The sequence below is a fragment of the Neolamprologus multifasciatus genome, chromosome 3, assembly GCF_963576455.1.
Source record: "Neolamprologus multifasciatus chromosome 3, fNeoMul1.2, whole genome shotgun sequence".
Lineage (NCBI taxonomy): Eukaryota > Metazoa > Chordata > Actinopteri > Cichliformes > Cichlidae > Neolamprologus > Neolamprologus multifasciatus.
In genome coordinates, this window is record NC_140441.1 from 3,258,202 (window position 1) to 3,279,784 (window position 21,583).

Sequence of the window (21,583 nt, forward strand, 5' to 3'; positions counted from 1 at the left end):
TCTGAAATTAATTAATTAATTACAAGGGATGGACACTCGATTGTCAGGAATGCGTCATTCTTCAAGAAAACATGACATGGACTTGAAAATGCCCCGCCTGGACTGCATGTCGACCCCGCCTTAACAGACAAGCCCAGATACCCAGTCAGACCTAACGTACCCATGCATCTGTCTGATTGCATCAGATCTAAGACTTGAACATCTGAGTGACCAGTTGAAGGCTACGCTGTGTGAACATGTTTGATGTGCCTGAATCTAACACCTGTATTCTAGTGTTGAATGTTGATAGTGTTTAGTCAGAGATCTGCGCAAATGCAGTACTGTTCAATTGATGTTTAGGTGTGGAGAAACTTAAGTAATTTTATCAGGCTTGTTTGTCATAGGTTCAGATTAATAATTCACCTCGCTGAGTACCTAAGTTTGTTAAAAAAAAAAAAAAAGGAGGTGATTGTGATGTTTACAATAATTTTATTTTGAAAGGTCGAATGTAAGGCGGAAGGAGGATATAGAAAAGAGGAGACAACAAAAAACGGTAGATGAACAAGTTAGCGCTGCAGACTGTGTTGCCGCTGCAAGCCTGAGAATTAAAGAATGGAACTGAGAAATACTGAAGGTTAACATTAATGTTTGAGGCATGCAAACATTACAGGAGTCAATAAATCCAGTTTTTATACCACAGTTAAGTTAATGTAGTTAAATCTGTGTATTTGTAACTCAAATATTCAGTGATCTGTTTTAAACAGAAACCTGACTTTGACATATTTAAGTTGGTATTAACACAGTCAGAGCTGCTGCTGCTTTTATTGTTCTGTTGCTTTTTAAAAGCTTTCTGTGCAAATCAATAGAAATATTTATTGTTCCATCTTAAAGCTGACAGCACAGCAGCAGCATGAGGAGAAGAGTGTTTGCTCAGGAAATACACGGGTCCCTGAAGAGTTCAAACAGGAAATATTCCTGCATTAAATCTGCAGTTCAATCATCAGCAGATTACTGTCAGTGTCATCTGTCACCAGGCAGGTTTTAACAGGCGTGTAAGCCACATATTATTATAACACCCTTTTATATTTGTATGATAAACACGTCATTTAGTTGTGTTTGGTCTTTAACTTGTGGTCAGTTTCCACAATGAATTCATGATGGAAATCTCTAATAAACTATCAAAATAGACACTATTTTCACCCCAACACACTCTCTGTCTGTGGCTGGTACCCCATCCTCTGGGTGTGTACTGGCTAATGGCTGCTTGGTGGGGCCTGGTCCCCTGGCTCTGTCAGACGCCTGCTTGGGGGTGAGGGAGTCTTTGGGTCTCAGATCTCTGCTCTGGCTCCTTGCTGAGGCCCCCTGTGACTTCAGCACCATGTCTGTGGTTTCTCTGTTGTTTGGTTTTGTTGTGTGTGTGTGTTTGATTGTTTTTGTTTTGTTTGTTTGGAGCAGATCCTCAGTGTTTTTTTTCTCTCCCTCTCCTTCTGTTAACTTCCTCACCAATTTCTTTCTTTCTTTTTCTTTTCTGTTCGGATTCTAATATCTCAAAATAAAAACTCCTAATACATTTCTAATAAAATATGACCATTATAGCAAAAGCAGTAATGATGCACTCGGGAAAATCACAACACATGTAAGAAGTAGAAAGTTCAGATATGTGTTTAAAATTGTAGGGAGTAAAAAGTAGTCAGAAAAAAAAACTACTCAGGTAAAGTACAGATACCTTAAAATTGTACTTAAGTACTTACTGCCCAACTCTGGAGAAGAGGAGAAGTTTTTATTACTCACATTATGTAAATTAATTACACGGCTCTACACTAACTTTTTGCCACGGTTGCACTGGTGCAACTACCAACTTTTTTTCTTAGGCGCACCCAAATTTTTAACACCTCAGTTTTATAAGTGCACTTTTTTTTAAATTGCTGTCCATACAGACTTTCCACACTCACCACAGAAAGTTCAGTGCATCATGTTGTCAGCTTTACTGTGTTTTAGCCAGGGAAAGTGGTCAAGCCACTCTCTTCCAAATGTAAACACTCCCCCCCCCCCCAACTGAGGAAAAGCATGAATCAACATATGAACACTTCTCTGCTTCTCTTCAGCAGCATCAGGTAAAGTTACAGAGGTTTTATTAGAGACAGCCAAGCGTTTTGCAGTTTGGCATCATTTCAAAAAGTTTAAATTTCTTCCATATTAAACAGCAGAAATGAGGCTCTCTTGTCGGAGGTCATTTAAAAAAAAACCAAAAAAACCCAACAGCCGTCGACAGAGCTGTAAACGACGGTAGAGGTGCGTAAAAATCTAATAAATAATGCAGAAAGAATTTGGCCTCCTGAGAGTTGCAGCTGTGTATGATGTGATCATCAGGCACAAACTAAGATATACAAACAAAATCATTTGTGCCTCAATCCAGACACAAATAACAAAATAACATGAAGTATTTTACAAATGTTTGAATCCAAACTTGATTAAATATCATTTAAAGACACATTTTTGGCTCCAAAAATCTTCCTGTGTCTGAAAATATTTGTTAGTTTCAGTCCCTCACAGAAAATTAAATATACCTGACACACACCTGTGTACGTGTGGTTTTGCTTTCAGTGAGTCACATTCAGTGTGTGCAGCCAAACATGATGGCAGACTGCCACAGATCACTTCTGAGGAAAGAGGAGGCGTTCAGCTTCCTCATAGTTTCACACCTGCATGAAGCAGCCTCACCCTGACAGCTTCAAATCACTGTCAGCTGATCACTTCCTGTCCTGTGATTGGCTGAGCTTCAGGCCTTCTCTCAGTAAACTGGAAACAGGGATTGAGACAGTGTGAGGGTTTGTGGAGTGCCACAGTGCTGTAATGAATACTGTAGTGGAAGAAGTTCTTTCACACTCTTCATCCTGGAGCTGCTTTATGTCCATGATCTGCATGGAAACACATCTATGGAGAGGAAATCCAGCTGCTGAGGGTCACATCTGCATCATTGTAGCTACAGTGGATGTTTCAGTGTCAGGACTGAAGGCGGAGCTTTGTGCGTGTCAGGGTGAGGCCGCAGCAGCCGCCTCCGACCGGAGCGCTCGGGCGTGAAACTACGAGGAAAGCCGACGTCCTCCTCTTTCCTCAGAAGTGATCTGTGGCTGGCCGGACTTCATTCCACAGATGTGCTTTAACAAAGTGTGAAGCTGAACTCTGAGCTGTGACAGTGTGAGAGTGTGAGAGTGTCAGTAGATGATCAGCAGAGGAAAGTGAAGCTGCTGTGAGCTGATGTCCTGAAGGGCTTTGAAAGAGTCTCTGAGTTTGACAGGAACATGAAGATGTTTGTGGTGTTTGTGATCCTCCTGCACGGTAAGTACACCTTCCTCTCTGCTCTCATCATCAGCTTTTCTTTCCTCTCTCTCTCTTTAATGTGTTGAAGTGCAGCAGGAGGAGATTTCCATCAAACACTGGATTCTGATTCAGATCAAACTAACAATCCAAAGCAGCAACTTTCAAATCTCTGGATTCTTCTTGGTGGCTTTCAGATGAGCTCATGTTACAATCAGCTGCTGTGTGTGTTGTTGTGTAGCTGAAGCTCTGACTCACATTTCATACGTGACCAAAGGAAACTTGGTGCTGTGTGACACACTTTAGACTCTCTGCTGCTGCTTTGAACTCTTCAAACTAAAGAGCCAAACTGATGACTGACTGTGCAGCTCTGACATGGCACCAAATGTCCCTGTTATCAGCTGCTGGATGGACGTTATCAGAGCTTTTTAGTCCCACACGGATCAGCAGGAGCTCCTCCTCTGTCTGCAAACAGGCTCAGCAGCTCTGATCATTGGAGTCATCACAGAGTGTGGAGACATCTAGTGGTCGTGGAGAGAAGTGCATGTAACATGTGTGTGTTGTGTTAATAAGCATGAGTAGTTAGGGGGACGTGCCTCCCTGTGCCTGATGGGAGTCCTTGTAATTACCCAGCATGCTGTGCTGTGTTTCATTTCTAACACTGGTTTTACTGAAGAGCTTTCTGAGCTTCTTTCATTGATTGTGACCAACATACATGTTTGCTGTGGATCCACATCTGCTCTTACTGCTAATGTCATGAAGCTGTTTGAGTGGTGAGCAGTCAAAGAAGCAGGTCCTAACAGAAGCAGGTCCTGACAGAAGCAGGTCCTGACAGGGACATAGCAGGATATTCCTGCCTCTAAATGAGCCGTAAGTGCACATATGAGCACAGCTGGTCTGCATGTAGTGAACACAAAGAGTCTGTGTGAGCTGAATTTACACCAGTCTGTTTGTGTTCCTGCTATTTTGGCTCTTTGACAAACTCAAATGTATTTAAGCTTAAATGAAAGTGCATTTATTAAAATGCTGTAAAATCACAGTCCTGCTGATTTTCCTTTGGTGGAGGCCAAAACTTCTTTTGGTGGACACCAAACATTTTTATCTGCAGGTGAAACTCTGCAGTGATCTGAGCGTGTGCTGTTCTCTGGCATCTCTCTGAGTAATGTTGAAATGCTTGATGTTCTTGTCTGTGGTCACGAGGATCTTATCTTCCATCCTTGCTTCTGTTTCCTGCTCACAAACCTGCATCTAAACTCAGAGTCAGCAGCAGCTTCTTAGCTGTCTCTGCCCTCATAGCCTTGATCTCAGGGACTCTTAGATCATTTCAATATGTACATGGAAATCTGTCCTTGAAGGTGAAACATCAGAAATATAATGTCCTCCATGGCTCAGTGATCACAGCAGAGATATAGAAACATGTAAAGATGTAAAGCATGTAAAAATGTAAGTCTATTAGCCCCAACCAACCAACCACATGATGTCACGTCCCGTACTGACACAAGATGGCGCTAAACATGTTTATAAAATATGTCTGTGAAGGTTCTCAGTCATCCAGGTCATCGTAGTCAAAGGAGCTTGCAAAGAAAAGCGTCTGGACTTCTTTAAGTTGCTAGAAGACGTTTCACCTCTCATCTGAGAGGCTTCTTCAGTTCTGAACCATGTTTATAAAACTTCACTTTAAGCACTTATTTCTTAAATCCAGCTTCACAGACAGAGTTACATCTATGAGCAGGGCTCAGTGCTGTAAATGAGCCTTTATCTGTGTCAGGTTTCATGTCCCCTTTAAGAAATAAAACAAATATCACACATTTTTATAAGAAACGGGCTTGAAAAAGTCCTCCAACATCTCATGTTTGGACTGTTGTACTTTTCTTTACTCAGCTCTCAGCCAAGTGTCCTCCAGCTCATCCACAGTTAACCTGACAGATTTTTAACAAACTGAAACAGACGAGTCCTCATCAGTCCATCCTCACAGCACAGGCAGCCTGTTAGATACAGACCTGACTTTAAACTTGTATTCATCACTTTTAAAGCCTCACATCAGCTCGTTCCTCCACTTCCTCTGGACTTCCTGCCTCTTACTTTTTTTTCTGTGAGTTGTTAAAATGTTGAATATTTCTGTCGTTTTGTCTCCTGGTTTCTTCACCTCAAAGTGACTCATGGAGTCTCTGTCTGTGTGTCCTCAGTTTCCCAGCATGCCTCAGCGGTGGAGTCATATGAGGGGGACTCGTTCATCCTGCCCTGTCAGTTTCCCACTTTTAGATTTGTTGACCCCTCAGTGGTGTGGAGTCGCTCCGACCTCAGTCCTCCAACCGTTCACCAGCGTCAGCTTCAAGGAGACAAACTGAAAGATCAAAACCAGCGTTACAGCGGCCGAACATCCATGAAGACTGATGCTCTGGGTACTGGAGACCTCAGCCTGAACCTGACCAACCTCCAACTGTCTGACAGCGCCACCTACACCTGCTCCATCAGAGAATTTGGAGATGAATGGAGTCGGAGTGATGTACAGCTGCAGGTCAAAGGTCAGCAACAAACACCTGCTGTAGATACATCTGACATCACTCAGATAAAACTTTATTATTTTAAAATTGTCAGAATAATCATGTTAGCTTTATGAGTAAAGGCCTCTTCATTAAATTCATTCAGTCAGAGGTCAAAGGTCACGATGTTCTTTGTGTTTCTCCACAGAACAGTTTCCATCCTGGGCCAAAGCTCTCCTGGTTCTTCTGGTTCTTCTTGTGGTTTCTGGAGGTCTTCTATATTATTTCCGGCACTATTTCATGTCAGGTGAGTGTCTCCTACTACACTACCCATAATGCCAATGGTCAGCAGGTGTCCTCTGGTGGCTCCTTGACTGTGGCTCACACAAACTTGTTCCAGAAGCTGAAAGAGTTACAAACAGCTGATACAGAGAGCTGAAGAGAAACTTCCAGGTTTGTTCCAGAAGTCAGAAAACCTCCTTCAGACTCAGTCATTGATCAGTGAAACAGCTCCACAACATGACTTTACTAAACAGTGTGTGTGCTTCACAGCATTGATCTGACACAGAGGCTGCATGTGGACAAGCTGTTCTTTCATTATCTGCAATTTAACCAGTTTTACTTTTTACCAAAAGTTTCACTGTGATTGGTCATGAGTTAGCAGAGGTTACAAAAAAAACCCAACTAATACTCGAGAACACAGACATGTGAATAATATTGTAACTTTACAATACAATCGCGATCGTGGCTCACGAGGTTGCAGCTCATCTTGTAATTGGACGGTTGCTGATTCGAGCCCTCCGACAGTCTTAGCCATTGTGTCCTTGGGCACTTCACTTCACCTACTGTTGGTGGTCAGAGGGCCCGGTGGTGCCAGTGTCCGGCAGCCTCGCCTCTGTCTGTGCGCCCCAGGTGGCTGTGGCTACAATGTAGCTTCATCACCAGCGTGTGAATATGTGGATGATTGGTTGTGTAAAGCGCTTTGGGGTCCTTTTACCATTTACAATGCAATGTACACCAGATCACTGTAATCCAATAAAGGTAAAAAAAAAAAACAACGTTAAAGAGATCTCCATGATAAGATTTGATTATACATTTATTTTATTATACTGTCATTAATATTTATTATTTTCACACAGTGGTCACTGACATCTAATATGTGTGTGTTGGTTATAGTTATATAAAGGTTCAGGATCAATGTGATGAATTTAGAAGCAGCAAGCTTTGTGTGTGAAGAAAGCTCCTCAAACTGGAATCTATCAGATATGATTCAAATCACTGTAGTAAATTTTCTTTAATAATGTTCTAGTGTTTGTAGTATCATCATCATCATTGTTTATTTATATAGCACTTTAAAAACACACAAGGCTGACCAAAGTGCTGAACAATAGAAACATAATAGATATAATAAGAATAATAAATACGATAAAATAATAAACTTAGTGAAAAACAATAAAATACAGTAGTATATAGTAGTAAAATGTTGTGGTCTACACTGAGGTCTAACAGGATTTAACCAGGTAAAAGTCTCACTGAGATTAAAGTCCAAGAGAGACCAGCAGAGGGCAGCAGACATTACAAACAACAATATTAGTAAAGAGATAATACAATATTCCACACAGACAAGTGAACACAAAATGTGAATGATGTGAAAAAACAGATTACTACAAGAGTGTCAGACTGACTAAAAGAGCTCTCTTACTTCTTTAAAAATGACTTAAAGCAGCCAAACAGGGATTTATAGATAAAAACCAAACAGGAAAATCTACAGATATACAGAGATGGACATTTAGCATCAGCACACAGAACAGTGATGTACACGATTTCTACAGCCAGCAATAAAACAAAGCACAACGATGGACACTATCTAATCTGTTTTGGTACAGGATGGGTGCAGATCACTGTAATCCAATAAACACAAAAAAGTTACAGAGATGAAGTTTTTCCTCATTTGGAGAAGAATCAAGATTTATGCCCAAAATTTAAATTTTTAAATTTCAGCTTGGACCCGATCCTTTCAAACCGAGCTTTAAATGACAAATTCTGATCTATAATGATACTGAGATACTTATAAGATGTGACCATTGCAGTTTCAGCTCCTTGAATGGGTTTGTTCTTAGGAAACATTGATAACAACTCTTTGCTGTTTAATAATAACATGAACTTGGATTTCTCTGCATTTAACATCAACTTAAGTTAAATGGGACTGAACAACATCAAAGTCTTCAGAAATTCAACTTTTTGTAAGACTGAAGGAGACAAACAATCTGTCCTCTGCATAAAGATGGAGTTTATTTATTTATTGAGAAAAGAACAGTGGTCCTAATATAAAACAACGTGGACACACTGAGTTGTAGCTGATGAGTTAAAAACAAACTCACAGCATTTACAGAGAGACCAACATTGTTTAGTCTGTTTACTAAAATGAAAACTCTGTGAAAAACCTTCAATAAGTCAAAACAAAGAGCAGCTCATCAATGATGTCGTTCACCACTTCAACAGCAGCAGTTATTGGGCTGTTTTCTGAATCCTGACTGATGCTGAGTGTAAGGAAGAGGACTCCCTTACTATATTTATTTATATTATCTGTATAGCACTTTAGAGCCCACCTTTCACTTTATTAAAAGCACCTTATCAAGCACTTTACTTAGCATTGCACTTTAAGCATGGATTTGCACACAAGAATTTTAATTATTTATTGACTATTTATTGGGAATTTTAAAATCAGTTGGTAGCCTTATTTCAGATCCTGCACAGCTGCTCCTCATCAAGGAATGTGGTGGTTGTCTGTCAGGAGAGAAGAATGGTGATTGAGATTGTGATTAAGGTTTACCAGTAAAGAAAACTAATGTAAATGTGTGTGTGAAATCTAGGGATAAAAGTGGTGCAAATAAGTGTAAGATAATGATTACTCACCTTTCTTGCCTGTGTCCTCTTCAAGGTGTTTGGACAAATGTTTCCCCGGGGGTCCAGACACCATTTAAAGGTTCCGGGAGAGACCATTGGTAGAGAGAGGGTGGTGAATCTTGTTGTGCTTGGGTTTCTGGGTTTTTGTAATACTGGGTTTGGTGTAACATTAAAGTGTGAAATATTTATTAATATGAAAATGTGAAATGTATTTGTGTATTTATTTATTCTAATTGATATATTGTATACTGTGGTGGAAGGTTGGGATTTAAGATTTACCTGAGAGTGGAATAATGGTTAAGTCTGTGACAGCTGAACATATTTAAGGCTGCCGGTTGTCATTAGAGTGTGGATTTTGTGCTGTGAAGAAGCTCGACAAGTTAATTGTTGTAAGTAGAGCTGCATAGCAAATAAATACTTTTGTTCCACTACACTGGCCTTGGTCCATCTCACTGTGTTTCCAGCTGCTAAGGGCCGCTGTTACACTGAGAAAGAGTTTCATTTTTGTACAGAACATTTTTTAGTTGTTCACTAATAAGATTCTTGTAAACTTTCACTAAACACACATAATTTAGATTCAGGCCTGTAGTTATGAACATCTGAAGGATCAACTCTTTTCAAAGGGAGAACATGGACAGGTTTCCATATTTCAGAGATCTCACTGTTCAAAAGCTGAAATTAAAAATATAAGTTAGAGGTAAGGATGGAGTTGATCTGGTCCTGCAGATTTGGATCCAACAGATTTAAGGTGCTGTGGACCTCCAGGACATTCAGAGGAGAAAAGCTGAAGGACTGAAGCACAGACTGAGTTTGAGTGGTTACAGAGAGCCTCCTGTTCGTTAAGCTGTTTGAAATCTGATGTAAAGATTCACGTAAAGACCCGAAGAAACAAAATGTTCATTAAAGCAGTTCAAAATATCAAATTATTAGTAAAGTATGTCAGTCTTTTAGCAGCCATTTAGGTGGATATATCCTTAAGATTTTATTATTATCCTAATTTTTAGGTGTTTTTTTTGTTTGTTTGTTAGGATCATTCAGATGTTTAGTGTTTTTTGAGTGTTAGAAAAAAAGGGTCTAAAAATCAAACAGTCTGCCTCAGATTTAGTTTCTCTGGTCTGAGCTCAGACAGCATCTCTTTGTTTAAGGAGGCTGGACAGCTGAGGAGAAACCCCAGCATTGTTTCTGTGGTTTACTCTAAATTTAATGATGGACACGTTTATTTATATTTTTATCAAAACATCATTAAAGTATTTCCATCCCAGCTCCTCATCAGTGAAGAGGTTGATTCTGTTTCAGCTGTCGTATGAAGTTTTTTACAAAAATTTCATGAGAATTTGCATAATTAAGATTAAGAAACTGTTCCTTCAGTCGGCTGGTTTCAGTCATTATGCAAATGTACTGTTTAGACTGAAGAAGTCACCTGGATGATGACGAAACGTTTCTCCCACAAAACGCTGCGTCCAGATGAACATAATATACTCTTTGGAGATTTACTTTTAATTCTTAAAATCTCGTTTAAAAATGATTTGAGGATTTTGGGAGCTTCAGCTGTCTGACTGCAGCGATCACACAGTGATATCACTTGAATAAAACAACAAGGGTGTGTTAATTATAGATAAATAAATAAATATGATTTATTTATATGTACAGGTCCAGGATCAATGTGATGAATTTAGAAACAGTAAATAGAGGCCATACAGGCCTTTATATCTTTAAGACATGCTTGTTACTGATTTAACTGTGTTAATGGTAAAAATTAAATGTGTATCATCTGCAAATGATACTAATCTATGAATAACTTTTTTTGTAGAGAAAACTGGAATCTATCAGATATGATTCAAACCACTGCAGTGAATTTCCTTTAATAACTCTGGTGTGTTCTAGTGTTTGTAGTAAAATGTTGTGGTCTACACTGAGGTCTAACAGGACAAGCACAGAAATAAGTCCTCTGTAACAGGTCATAAGGAGAACATTAGTAACCTTCACTACAGCTCATGTTGTGCTTTTTTGTCCTCTCAGTCACCTGGGTGGAGGTGGATTCAGGGGTGGAGTCTGTCCAGCTGATCTGCAAAACCACAGTTTGTCTGCCTAAAGATGCTAAAGTGGAGTGGAAGGATGAAGACGACAGGAAGGTCCACGTGTATGAGAACGGCTCTGACCAGCCTGAAGAACAGGACTATAAATACAAGAACCAAACAAAGATGAAGAGAAACTTACTGGAACCTGGAGACTTCAGTCTGACCCTGAAACACCCCACAGATGGAGACAACTCCACCTACACCTGCACCGCCTACACCAGGGAGGGAAACATGCTGATGGAGAAACAAGTGGAGCTGAAAGTCAGAGGTCAGTGCTGTAGATACAGGTCAAAGGTCAGAGGTCAGACTCATGATGATGGTTCAGTCTCAGTGGGCTCCATCCAATAATGTTACAGTGTTAGCATGTCTGATGTTTGTGGCTGTTTTGATTTTTATTTGATTTCCACCCAAATGTAAAAGCTTCAGCAGATGAACTGTAGGAGCAAAGCTCATGTGTGAGACTTCATCTGAAAGGTAACATCTTCTAGTTTCTGAACATGTGTTTGTTTAGCATGTGGCTAAAACACAGGCTAAGCTAAGTCAGTTCAAATCTCAGTGAAAACCTTCTTTGGTCCTCATCTATAATCAGTCATATCTGAGTCACAATAACTAGAAGATGATTTCTAGCAGAAGTGTGAACATCTCCACATCCTTTCTCCATGTTATCATCCAAAGCTGTGTGAAGTTTCAGAGCTCTGCAGCTAACAGAGACTTTCAGTTTGCTGCTCTCTTCCTCTGACAGCTCCATTCTTAGGGAGCGTTAGTTCTCTGTTTCACTTTATTCCACTTATTCAGTCTGATGTTCTCTGATCTGTTTCTCTTGTTTAGTGTCTTAAATGCTGCCAGTGCCTCTCTTTGCTTTAACCAACCTTTCTCTTTATTTCTGAGCTTTTTAAGGACTTTAAGTGATGCATCAACCTTTGAAAATGGAAAGAAATCAGTCAGAGTCATGGCTGCATCAAAGTGTCACATGTAGTTCTCCACATCAGCTGGATTATATCTATAGCAGCAAACAGACTAAAAGCTGTGGACAGTTTCTGTGGCTGGATTATTTCATGTGTGTTCATCGCTAAGCCAGTTCATTTATTTGCAAACAAGTATCCTGTACTTATGTGTAATTTTCAGCAACAAGTCAGGTTTCTGCAGGAAACAATGAAACAAGTACCCTGAACCTCCTGTGCTGTGGGCCGTGTCATGGAGTCTTAATCTGGTTTAACTTTCAGGTATTTTATAGGAAAGATGCAAATTGTCTGTGAATCATTTTCAGTATCGTAGCAGCCGAAGTCATTACTGAGTAAGTTCTGCTTCAGTCATTTTCTGCATAATGGAAGTTTCACTGTTCAGCTGTCTTTACATGTTACCTATAAAATGAACACAGTGATGAACACACTGATACTTTGATCCGTACGATCAAACTGTGGAGAGCACAGGCATCATGTGAGCTTATAAACACGGAGACGAGCTGAGCTGTTCATTCAACTTAAAACAGAAGAACATGAAACAATCCACAACTCTTCAAACATGAGCTTCAACAATCCATCAGCATCCAAAACAACACTTACACTCAGAACAAGTTTCTTTTCTGTTCACTTTGTAAAATGTCTTTTACTTTGTGAGCAAGAGTCCAAAAACTTGCTCAGACTGTCAGCAGATTTTCACAGAGTCGTCCCAACTAGTAGAAAAGCACCAAAGCTTTCAGCTTCTCCAGTGATCTCCACCTGTACAGACACACATGGAGGTTTTCAGCACTCATTAATACATTTGGCCCTCTTACTGTTAGGACAAATAATTCATTTAGGTTTGATGAACGTCGGCCTAAATCCACCTCCCACCACCAGGAACTAAATAAGCAGTTATAGATGTAAATAAATCTGTTTCTTTATCATCTGGAGACCCAAAAAGTCGAACGTACAGAGCTAAAATCATGTGTTTGATTTTTGGCTTTTACAAACAAGCCATTACTACCACACTTCCTGACCTTCTCTGTACATCTGAAGTGCTTGTTCTTGTCATGAAGCTGCTGCTCACACGTCACTCTTCCACCTTCTCAACACCCTCTTTACATGTCAGTACATTTACACCTCTATCTGTCATCACACTAACCTGCTGTAATCCTTTCAGCTGGAGCTTCTTTGTAGACACGTCCCTACATTGCAGCCTGATTACAATGCAGACAGTCGGCTACAGTGTGGCTGGGTTTCCTTTCTTAGCGTCCTTTGCTATAAAATACCAGGATGTTAGGCTAAGGCTGAGTCGCTCCATAATATGAGCCACGGCCCGGAAAGTACAAAGATGGAATATTGTTTGTTGTTCTGGAGATTTCCCATGAAATAACCCAGCACTTAAAATGACTGACGCTGTACTTAAATGTACTTACAGTGTAATTATTGTATTCTTTCTGTACAAAACCTACTTGTTACACAAACTTACAGGTAACTACAGGCTACTTGAGCCTTATTTGCAGGTCGTGTTATAAAGTGTCACTGAAACAGCTGCTGACCAAAGTGATGCACATTTAAATGAGTCAAAGTCCTGAAATAATTCAACAGATTAAAAACAAACATAAAATGAGAAACCATGAGTGAAACAAACAGTATGGTGGTGCTGATCATTGTTGCCTCACAGCAACAAGTTCCTGAGGTCATTTCCACCACCTGAGTGGGGCCTTTCCCCCGACACTCCTCTCTGTGTGCTGGGATAAGGAGAAGAGGAAGAGGATGGAGGGTGTTGAAGGTCTCTAATGTTGCGTGGGTCTTTGTTCCACAGTTTAGGAGCAGCTGCAAAGCCCTGATCTCCTCTGTGTTTGAACCTGATCTGGAGACAGTGAGAACCAATAACTGAGGGCAAAATAAGGACACTGAAACTAAAAGCAGTCTACAGGGATGACTTTATGTTAAAAACACCAAAGCATGAAGCACTGGTGCAGCTGACTCACACAGACTCTCCTCCACACTGTCCTCAGTTATAAAGTGCTTTACAAACACAAACATTATGACTAACAGCTGGATTTTCCTGTTTCAGTGCAGCGAACTAACAATGAGCCAACAAGGCCTCACGTAACATCAGTCAGTGAGAGTTTCACTGTTGCAGCAGCTCTGTTCACTCACACTTATTAATATTAATGCTCATTACAAATGTTACAGCAGCTGATGCACAAATCTTTGTCTGTGTTAATAAAGTTGGATCAGTTCAAACAGTTTGTTGCTCTGCACTTGAAAGCAGCAGTTTTTCTAATGCACCACCTTAATGTTTCCTTCATATTTGAATCCCCCTGTAGATACTGACAGGTAACCATGTCACACAGAGCTCAAGCCTTTGAATCCAGCTGTGATTGTTGATTTTCTATTGAATGGACTTTTTCAAATCCAGCTGTAGGCCTGTGTTTGTGAGCTCATTAACAGCTGTTTATTTAGAGATACGTGGTCCTCACAGGACAGCCACTACAAACATATGATTTTATAGAATATGATGCATTACTGCAGATTCAACACAATAGAAAGGATTTGAAATGAGCTCAGCCTTAAACATGTGCAGCAGTAATATTGATCCATAGAACACTGATGGGAACATTGTTCTGCACAATAAGTACTTTGACTTTTCATACTTTATGTACAATTTGCCAGTACTGCAGTTTTGTGTGTAGTGAGGTGTTTTCATGGTGTTTTCTTGGTGCTTTTACTAAAGGAACGCTTCTATCAAATTCTTCCAAATGTTGTCAAACTGAGCTGTGTGATGAAGTGAGTGTGACAGAAACACTCAGACTGTGTTTCTCTGCTTCATCAAGTCAAATCTGGTCCTCAGAGACTGAATAAAGTCCTGTCCCACTAACAGCAGCTCCAACAGTCTGTTCACTGCTTTCTTCCTGTCAGTCTTCATCTTTCTGCTGCGTCTCCTCTTCACACTGACCACTTTCTATCTAACAGTGAGCTCCCAGTGAAGCAGCAGCATTCAGCCTGTTAGAGTCAACACAAATGTCTCCATCCAAGCTCATGTTGTGCTTTGTTGTCCTCTCAGTCCCCCAGGTGGAGGTGGATTCAGGGGTGGAGTCTGTCCAGCTGCCCTTCAACACCACACTTCACCTGCCTGAAGACGCTAAAGTGGAGTGGATGGATAACAGATACAACAGGAAGGTCCACGTGTATGAGAACGGCTCTGACCAGCCTGAAGAACAAGAACAGGATTACAGAGACCGAACGAAGATGAATGAAGACCTGCTGAAAACTGGAGACCTCAGTCTGACCCTGAAACACCCCACAGATGGAGACAACTACACCTACACCTGCACCGTCTACAGCAGGGAGGGAAACATCCTGCTGACGAAACAAATGAAGCTGAAAGTCAGAGGTCAGTGCTGTAGATACAGGTCAAAGGTCAGAGGTCATGAAGGAGTTTATTCTCTAAAAGCTTTTAGTTTGAATCTATTTTCAGTTCATTCAAATAAAATAAATTCTTTGATGTTTTGATCTAAAAACCAAAAATGTCAGGCGGAGCAACTGTGTGTTTAAATGAACAGACTAAGAAGACCATTAAAATGATCCTAACTTCAAAATAAAAGCCTCTGGCATGAGTTGAGTTTGGATCAAATCAATAGTTTTGTTAGTTTAGTCCAAATCAATGTAAATGTATAAATATCAATAGTTTTAAAGCTGCTGAGATCATTCAAACACTTTGATCCAGTCATTTGGATGTTGTCACATGTCAGGGTGGAGCAGCCATAAATATGAGGCTTTTATTGTGAAAATGCTGAGTGTGATGATCCAGAGGAGCCCATGGGGTGTTTGTGGCTGGATGCAAAGGTTTGTAGCTCTCCTTGTAAAGAGAAAGAGCTTGAAGCTACAGAGGAGCGTCTGCAGAAGAAGACAGGGGAAAGAGGAAGAAGCTGAGGCCGCTGGAGAAAAGACAGGAAAAGGAAATTAGCTTTATTTGTTGGAGGCCGTTTGTTCATCACACTGAAATATTCCCACTTTAGAGACAGGAAACAAAGTGAAGTGTGGATTGATGTTTGTCTCCATGATTTGGGCCCTGGAAGCATTTCTTCATCTCCCACTTTAAGACATATTAATGTCAGCCTCACACGTCCCACAGTGGACAGATTTCTATTTCTAGATGATCTTTGGAGGATTTTCATGTGTTTCTCTGCTGTCACAGCTCTTTGTGATATTTGAGCGCAGCTGTAATGTTTGTGTGGTTAAAGCCACCAGACTCCACTGACAAAAACTCTCATTTTAGCCGGAGAACACGGGGCTGCTGTGGGACTTTGTGTTTGCAAAGATTTCTATTGGAGGCATGTTTGCCTTTATTATATAGGTGCAGAGAGTAGACAGGAAAGTGGGGAGAGAGTGAGGGACACACAGGCACCTGTAGTAAGCCCCGCCTTCAGCCCACCTGCTCAGCCAGGTGAGCTATAGCGCTGCTTTAACATGTTGGTGTGATTGAGAGTGAATGAAAGTGAGTGATGGAGGCAGCAGGAAACTAACAGGCTGTTTGTTCTGAGAGGTCACATGACAGTTTTTCTCAGTCTGATGGATTTGATGAGACCATGAGAGCGGCTTCAGTTCCTCATCAGAAAGAGTCTGACAGAAGCTCCTCCCTCTATACCCCAGTAGACTTCTATTAGACTGCTCCAGATTCCTGAGAGTTCACACAGAAAACTTTACAAACAGCCAAAGAAAAACTATTGAAAAGCTTCAGGATCACAAAGAGCTCTTTCACAGCACATATGAGCCATTAAGAAGTGCACATTTGTGTTTTCCACAGTCCATCATCCAATAATATCAAAGGACAAACTGTGAGGGAAAAAGCCTTCAGCTCTTTTTGAATGAAGCAAAAAGACTTTGGTCCTGAGAGATGGTTCAAAACACAATTCAGACCTACCAAAGTATTATTTGTGCCAAACACATGAAGCCTTCAACTTTGTATTTGTCCAGTCAGTGTGGCAATAGAAGTCACTGTGAGGATTTTCAATGTGCTATCAAAGAGCATCCAAACAATCAGGTGAGAATGAAGAGAATTAGTGTGGATGGACAGAAAATCCATATCCAGTGTGATTTAGGAGCAGTTCATATATAATGAGTGAAATGAAAGAAGAGCACAGACAGTAAGAACATGAGTGAGCAGACATTTTGGAGCTGCTGATCCACACAGGGCTGGATGGAAGGAGTGGGAGTCCATGATGGCTCAAAGTCTCTGATGCTAACTGTTCCTGAGCCTCTCCCCCTGCCTCCTCTTTGGATCTTCTCCTCCTCTTCTTCCACCACTGCTCTCTCCTCCCTCATCTCCTCCTCAGCTGAACTGAAGTCAGGGCTGTAACATGAGGAAACGTGCAGAAATGACTGAGTCAGCATGTTGTTGAAGTGAGTTGAGTGATCGTGAGCAGATCAGATGTGCGAGCCTCCCTGTAGAGAAAAGCAGATCTTCTCCAGAGTTTCCCACCTCATGTTTTCCTGTGTCACAGCTGATTGTCAAATCCTGGCTGTCACTACATGAGTGGTCCAAAGGTGGAAGGAGGAGCACAGTTAGATGGTTCACCTCCTAACCTGTGAAATCAATCAGCTGAATGAAAAACACTGTGATCCTATGAGCTGCTATCAGGGCTGCTCCATTCTCAGGATTCTCATCTGGATGATTGAAGCAGATTATTGATGAAGTCAGCAAACAGCTTTCAAAATGGCTCTTTTTCCAGGGGAACTCCCTGAAATGTAAATCTCATGGAAATGAAGAAGAAGTCAAAGGCGTGGTTAGGCCCAGACTTGTGGCTGTTTGCAATGTAAAGCCCATGTTGCAGGCAGCTGCTGCTCCTTACTGGCCCACAGTCTCCACTGATGGATGTGTCAGCTCACTTGTACTGTAGCCACGGGGAGAGCGATGGAGAGGTGAAGCTGACAACCAGAGGTGTAGTGCTATTTGTTGAAGCAGCCCAGCGCACCGTGTGCCATGGAAGCACAAGTTTCCAGAGATGATTGGACTGTGAGCAGAAATGATCCATGTTGGACTGAATTTAAGAACAGATCATAAAGTCCTCTGTGTGCCCAGCCCGTCTGTCTGAGCATCTTCATCAGTGTGCAGCTGATCTACAGCTAATGTGCTGATTGATGAGCAGCCTGTTCATGGTGATGATGAGAAACAGATTGGATTCAAAGCACAAATGAGTGTGTGAAAAAGGAGCAGCAGCCATGATAGAGCGAGTCATCTGCTGACAGAAATAGTGGAGTGAAGGATTTGTGCAGCGTTTCTCTGTGAAAACAGCTGATTCAGATCAATGAGAGGAGGATGAAGGAGAAGCAGCATGTTTCTGATAGAAGGATCACTGCTGTGCTACAAACTGCTGGAAGTAGAAGAAGTCAGAGCAGTCGATAACATGAAGTTACAGAGTAACTGTCAAAGGAAAGAAGGGAGAGGACGAGAAACATTTGTTCAGTGTCAGAATCAGATGTCAGAAAAATACAGGAAGCTCATACAGCGCTTAGAGAAGATGATTCTACCCATTGCATCTGTAATAAAGTGTACAGACAAATGGACACATGAGAGGCTATGAAAGTAACTTTGAAGGCAGCAGAGACGTGTTTGCTCTCAGAGACGTGTCATGTTAATAAGAGACTGGGGGAGGACCAGGAGAGAGGACAGGCTGGTTATTGTACACTGCACTGAAAAAAAGGCCATGTTGGATTTACTTGATTCAATAGTGGACATTTGTTGCACACAAATGTTTTGCTTTGGCAGAAACCTAAACAACTGAGTTAAATCAACACAACTTTTTCATATTCAGTAAACCTGTGCATTTTGTGTTCATAAAACACGATTGAAACATGTTCAGATGAAGTAAGTTGAGCTCTTGGAATATTTTAATCCTTCACAATTTTGTCATTTTATTTCAACACTATTCAATAAATTTTATCCAAATGCTACTTGGTCACTTAAATACTACATGTTGTCTTCATATTACATAATTTTCAACAAAATCTACAGTCTGGTTACCATAAAAATTGAATGGATTTACAATGACTACCATCCTCCGGGTTGCAGGAGGGCTGGGAAATAACCCTGAAGTGATAAGTTACGAGGCAGGGTGCACCCTGGACAGCTCACCAGTCTATCACATAGAAACAAACAACCACGTGCACTTACATTCACGGGTAATTTAGAATCACCAGTTAACCCTAACTCTAATAACTGCATGACTTTTAACTGTGGGAGGAAACCAGAATACCCAGAGAGAAGCCACTGCAAACTAGCCAGAATGTGCATTTGAACCCAGGACCTTCTTACTGTGTAGCAACAGCACTAACCACCATGCCAACAATCTAGGAAATACAGGAAAGCTATGATTTCCTGTATTTGATGCAGAATTTTTTTGTTTTTGTCCTCGACAGGTTAATCCACAATAAATAGCAATAGCATGCACGTGGTGTGTGTGTAGTTCTCTGCCTCTTATAACTCCAGTGATTTTCCTGCAGTTTGAAATCTTGTGCGATCTTGTGAATTTCATGAGTTCAGCAACTAACCACTCTTACTAGATTGTATCGTGTCATCTCAACAAGAACAAATTAAGTTTTTGAATTCCATGCAAATCCTACATGATTTAATTAATTTCAAAGAAACATGAAATTATTGTGTTCAAATTACAAGGTAGACTTTTTTAATGTAACAACCACCCAGAGGTGGCTCTTCGACTTGACTGTAATGGATGCCTTCCTGAAACCACGATCCAAAGAGTGCGAGACTGAAATCCCGTGCAGTGTCGCGGGATTTAACATTGCTATATTATTGACTTATTTCACTTGAACATGATATGAACAATTGAATCTACCCTCTCTGCATATCATGTAGTTTCTACACTATATAGTTACACTTAACTTTAAAGCATGAGGCAATTGTGTTAAATACACGCAAGATGCTTACGTAAATCCAAGAGCTGGCCAATCCCTTTTTTTCAGTGTGGGACAGTTTAAGCTCAGCTTTTACAGCCCATGTAGCAGACTGTCATCAGAACCAGTGGATGAAACCAGTGCAGTGAAAATAATGTGGTGTGGGGATTTTAATGGTCACAGTGAGCAGAGCAGTCAGTGAAGAATGAATGAAGTTAAAGAAGCTGTACAAGAGTAGATATTAGAGCAGGGACAGAGTCAGCAGCTGATCTCAGGATGGTCTCAGATTGGCTGTCAGGTGTTTGTTGATGGCAGGAAGTCACAGACACTCTTGCAGGAAGTGACCTCACTCCTGTAAGGATGAGACAGAGCTGAGTGTAGAGGAGCGATACAGGGGGTGATGAAGTGGTGTTTCAGTGCTGCTGACTGGAGGACATTCAGATTTGTTAGTAAACTGTACAAAGTGATGTGAGTGTTGATGATTTACGTTGTTCTGTTTGTAACGCTGATTTAGAAGCAGCAAAGCAGGCGATGAGGAAGAAAGGAGGGAAGGTCACAAACAAAGTGTGATTAAAGATCTGTGGAGGTCTGTAGCTCAGCTGTAGGGGAGGGTGGAGCAGTGACAGTGGAGGCTGGTGAAGTCACAGCAGTGAAAGATCAATATAGTTCAGATAATATTAGTGAGGAAAACAGTTATAGAATATCAGGAGTTATTACAGCAGTGTTGGGGAGTAACTGAATACATGTACCAGCGTTACCTATTTAAAATACAAAATATGAGTATTCTGTTACAGTTACCGTTTAAATAGGTGGTAATGAGAATACAGTTACTTTGTTGAAATAATGGATTACACGCGGTCTTTACCTGTTTCATATGTTAGGCTATGCTCTCTCTAGTTTTGGTAATTCCACGCTGGTGGAAACCCAAACAAAACACGATTAAGAGGCTTAATGTCTGTGTCTCAATCTCACTGCCCATGTCACCTCTGCTTGCAGCTGCATGATGACGTGAAGAAACATTTTTTAAAATTATTATTCAAAAAATTATTGAATATGAAGGCAAAAGGCAGAGTGTTACAGGCATCGCCCTAAAGAATGTAGCCTGATGGGCAGTGTAGTCCGTGCTGCAGGGAGAACGGTCATACCCATTATGTGTCTGTGAGCGAGGAGGGAGAAAAAGGAAAAGTACGAGCTGTCATCGAGCAGAAACGGGAGCTGGAAGCATGTAAATATAATAATAACCACTGCAGCCAAGAAGAGAGCCTGACGAGCCCAGTTGTAAGTAAGCTATTAAGACTCGACTGTACACCGTGTTCGTGTTTTCCTCTGAAACAATAAGTTCTGTTGGAGCAGCCTTTCAACGCCTCTCTCTGTCTCTGCTAGCAAAGTTGACCCAGACAACAAAGTAAAGCTAGTTTTCGGCTACGAGCCGACACAGAACCCACCGTATTAGCCAGAGGTCCCTTTACTACGGTTCAAGCCTCGGACCTGTTTTATATACGCGTGAAACAGTTTTCTATACGAGATCGCTGCAAAAAGTGCAGCCTTGCCTAATGTCCACCTACTGTTACTCATTTATATTAAGATTTAAACATCTAGTTGGTGTTGGTATGGCAAGTAACCTTCAGTAATAGTAATAAATCACACAGCAATAGTACATTCATGTAGTTGTAAAAAGCATGATAATATATTAAATAATCCAAAGTATTCAGAATACGTTACTGTCATTGAGTAACGTATTGGAATACGTTACAAAATACATTTTGGGACATGTATTCTGTTGTTATATCAGGTCAAATCATCTCTAAAGATATTTTATTAGAATATCACAGAGTTTGGGAGGGTGGGAAACTTCCACAGAGCTGGAAGGAAGCAGGGATTGTACCAACATGAAACCAGGAAATGGCAGACGGATGGTTTCAACATCCAACATCTGCAACATAATGGAGACGAT

The 21,583-nt window shown here is 40.9% G+C and overlaps 1 protein-coding gene across 3 annotated transcripts in view; it reads left to right on the forward strand.

Annotated features, from left to right (window-relative positions):
• The first annotated feature begins 2,556 nt into the window (after nucleotides 1–2,556).
• The window catches only part of LOC146521085 (butyrophilin-like protein 2), a 49,078-nt gene continuing 30,051 nt past the window's right edge, over nucleotides 2,557–21,583 (forward strand). The window contains exons 1-5 of one of the 3 annotated variants that reach the window (XM_085154378.1): nucleotides 2,557–3,318; nucleotides 5,484–5,822; nucleotides 5,989–6,087; nucleotides 10,707–11,033; nucleotides 14,780–15,109. In XM_085154378.1, the coding sequence (XP_085010504.1) occupies nucleotides 3,282–3,318; nucleotides 5,484–5,822; nucleotides 5,989–6,087; nucleotides 10,707–11,033; nucleotides 14,780–15,109 (1,132 nt within the window). In that variant the 5' untranslated portion in view covers nucleotides 2,557–3,281. Of the gene's footprint in view, nucleotides 3,319–4,173; nucleotides 5,390–5,483; nucleotides 5,823–5,988; nucleotides 6,088–10,706; nucleotides 11,034–14,779; nucleotides 15,110–21,583 lie in introns of those variants that run through there. The other 2 variants (XM_085154379.1, XM_085154380.1) reach the window with 2 other exon arrangements.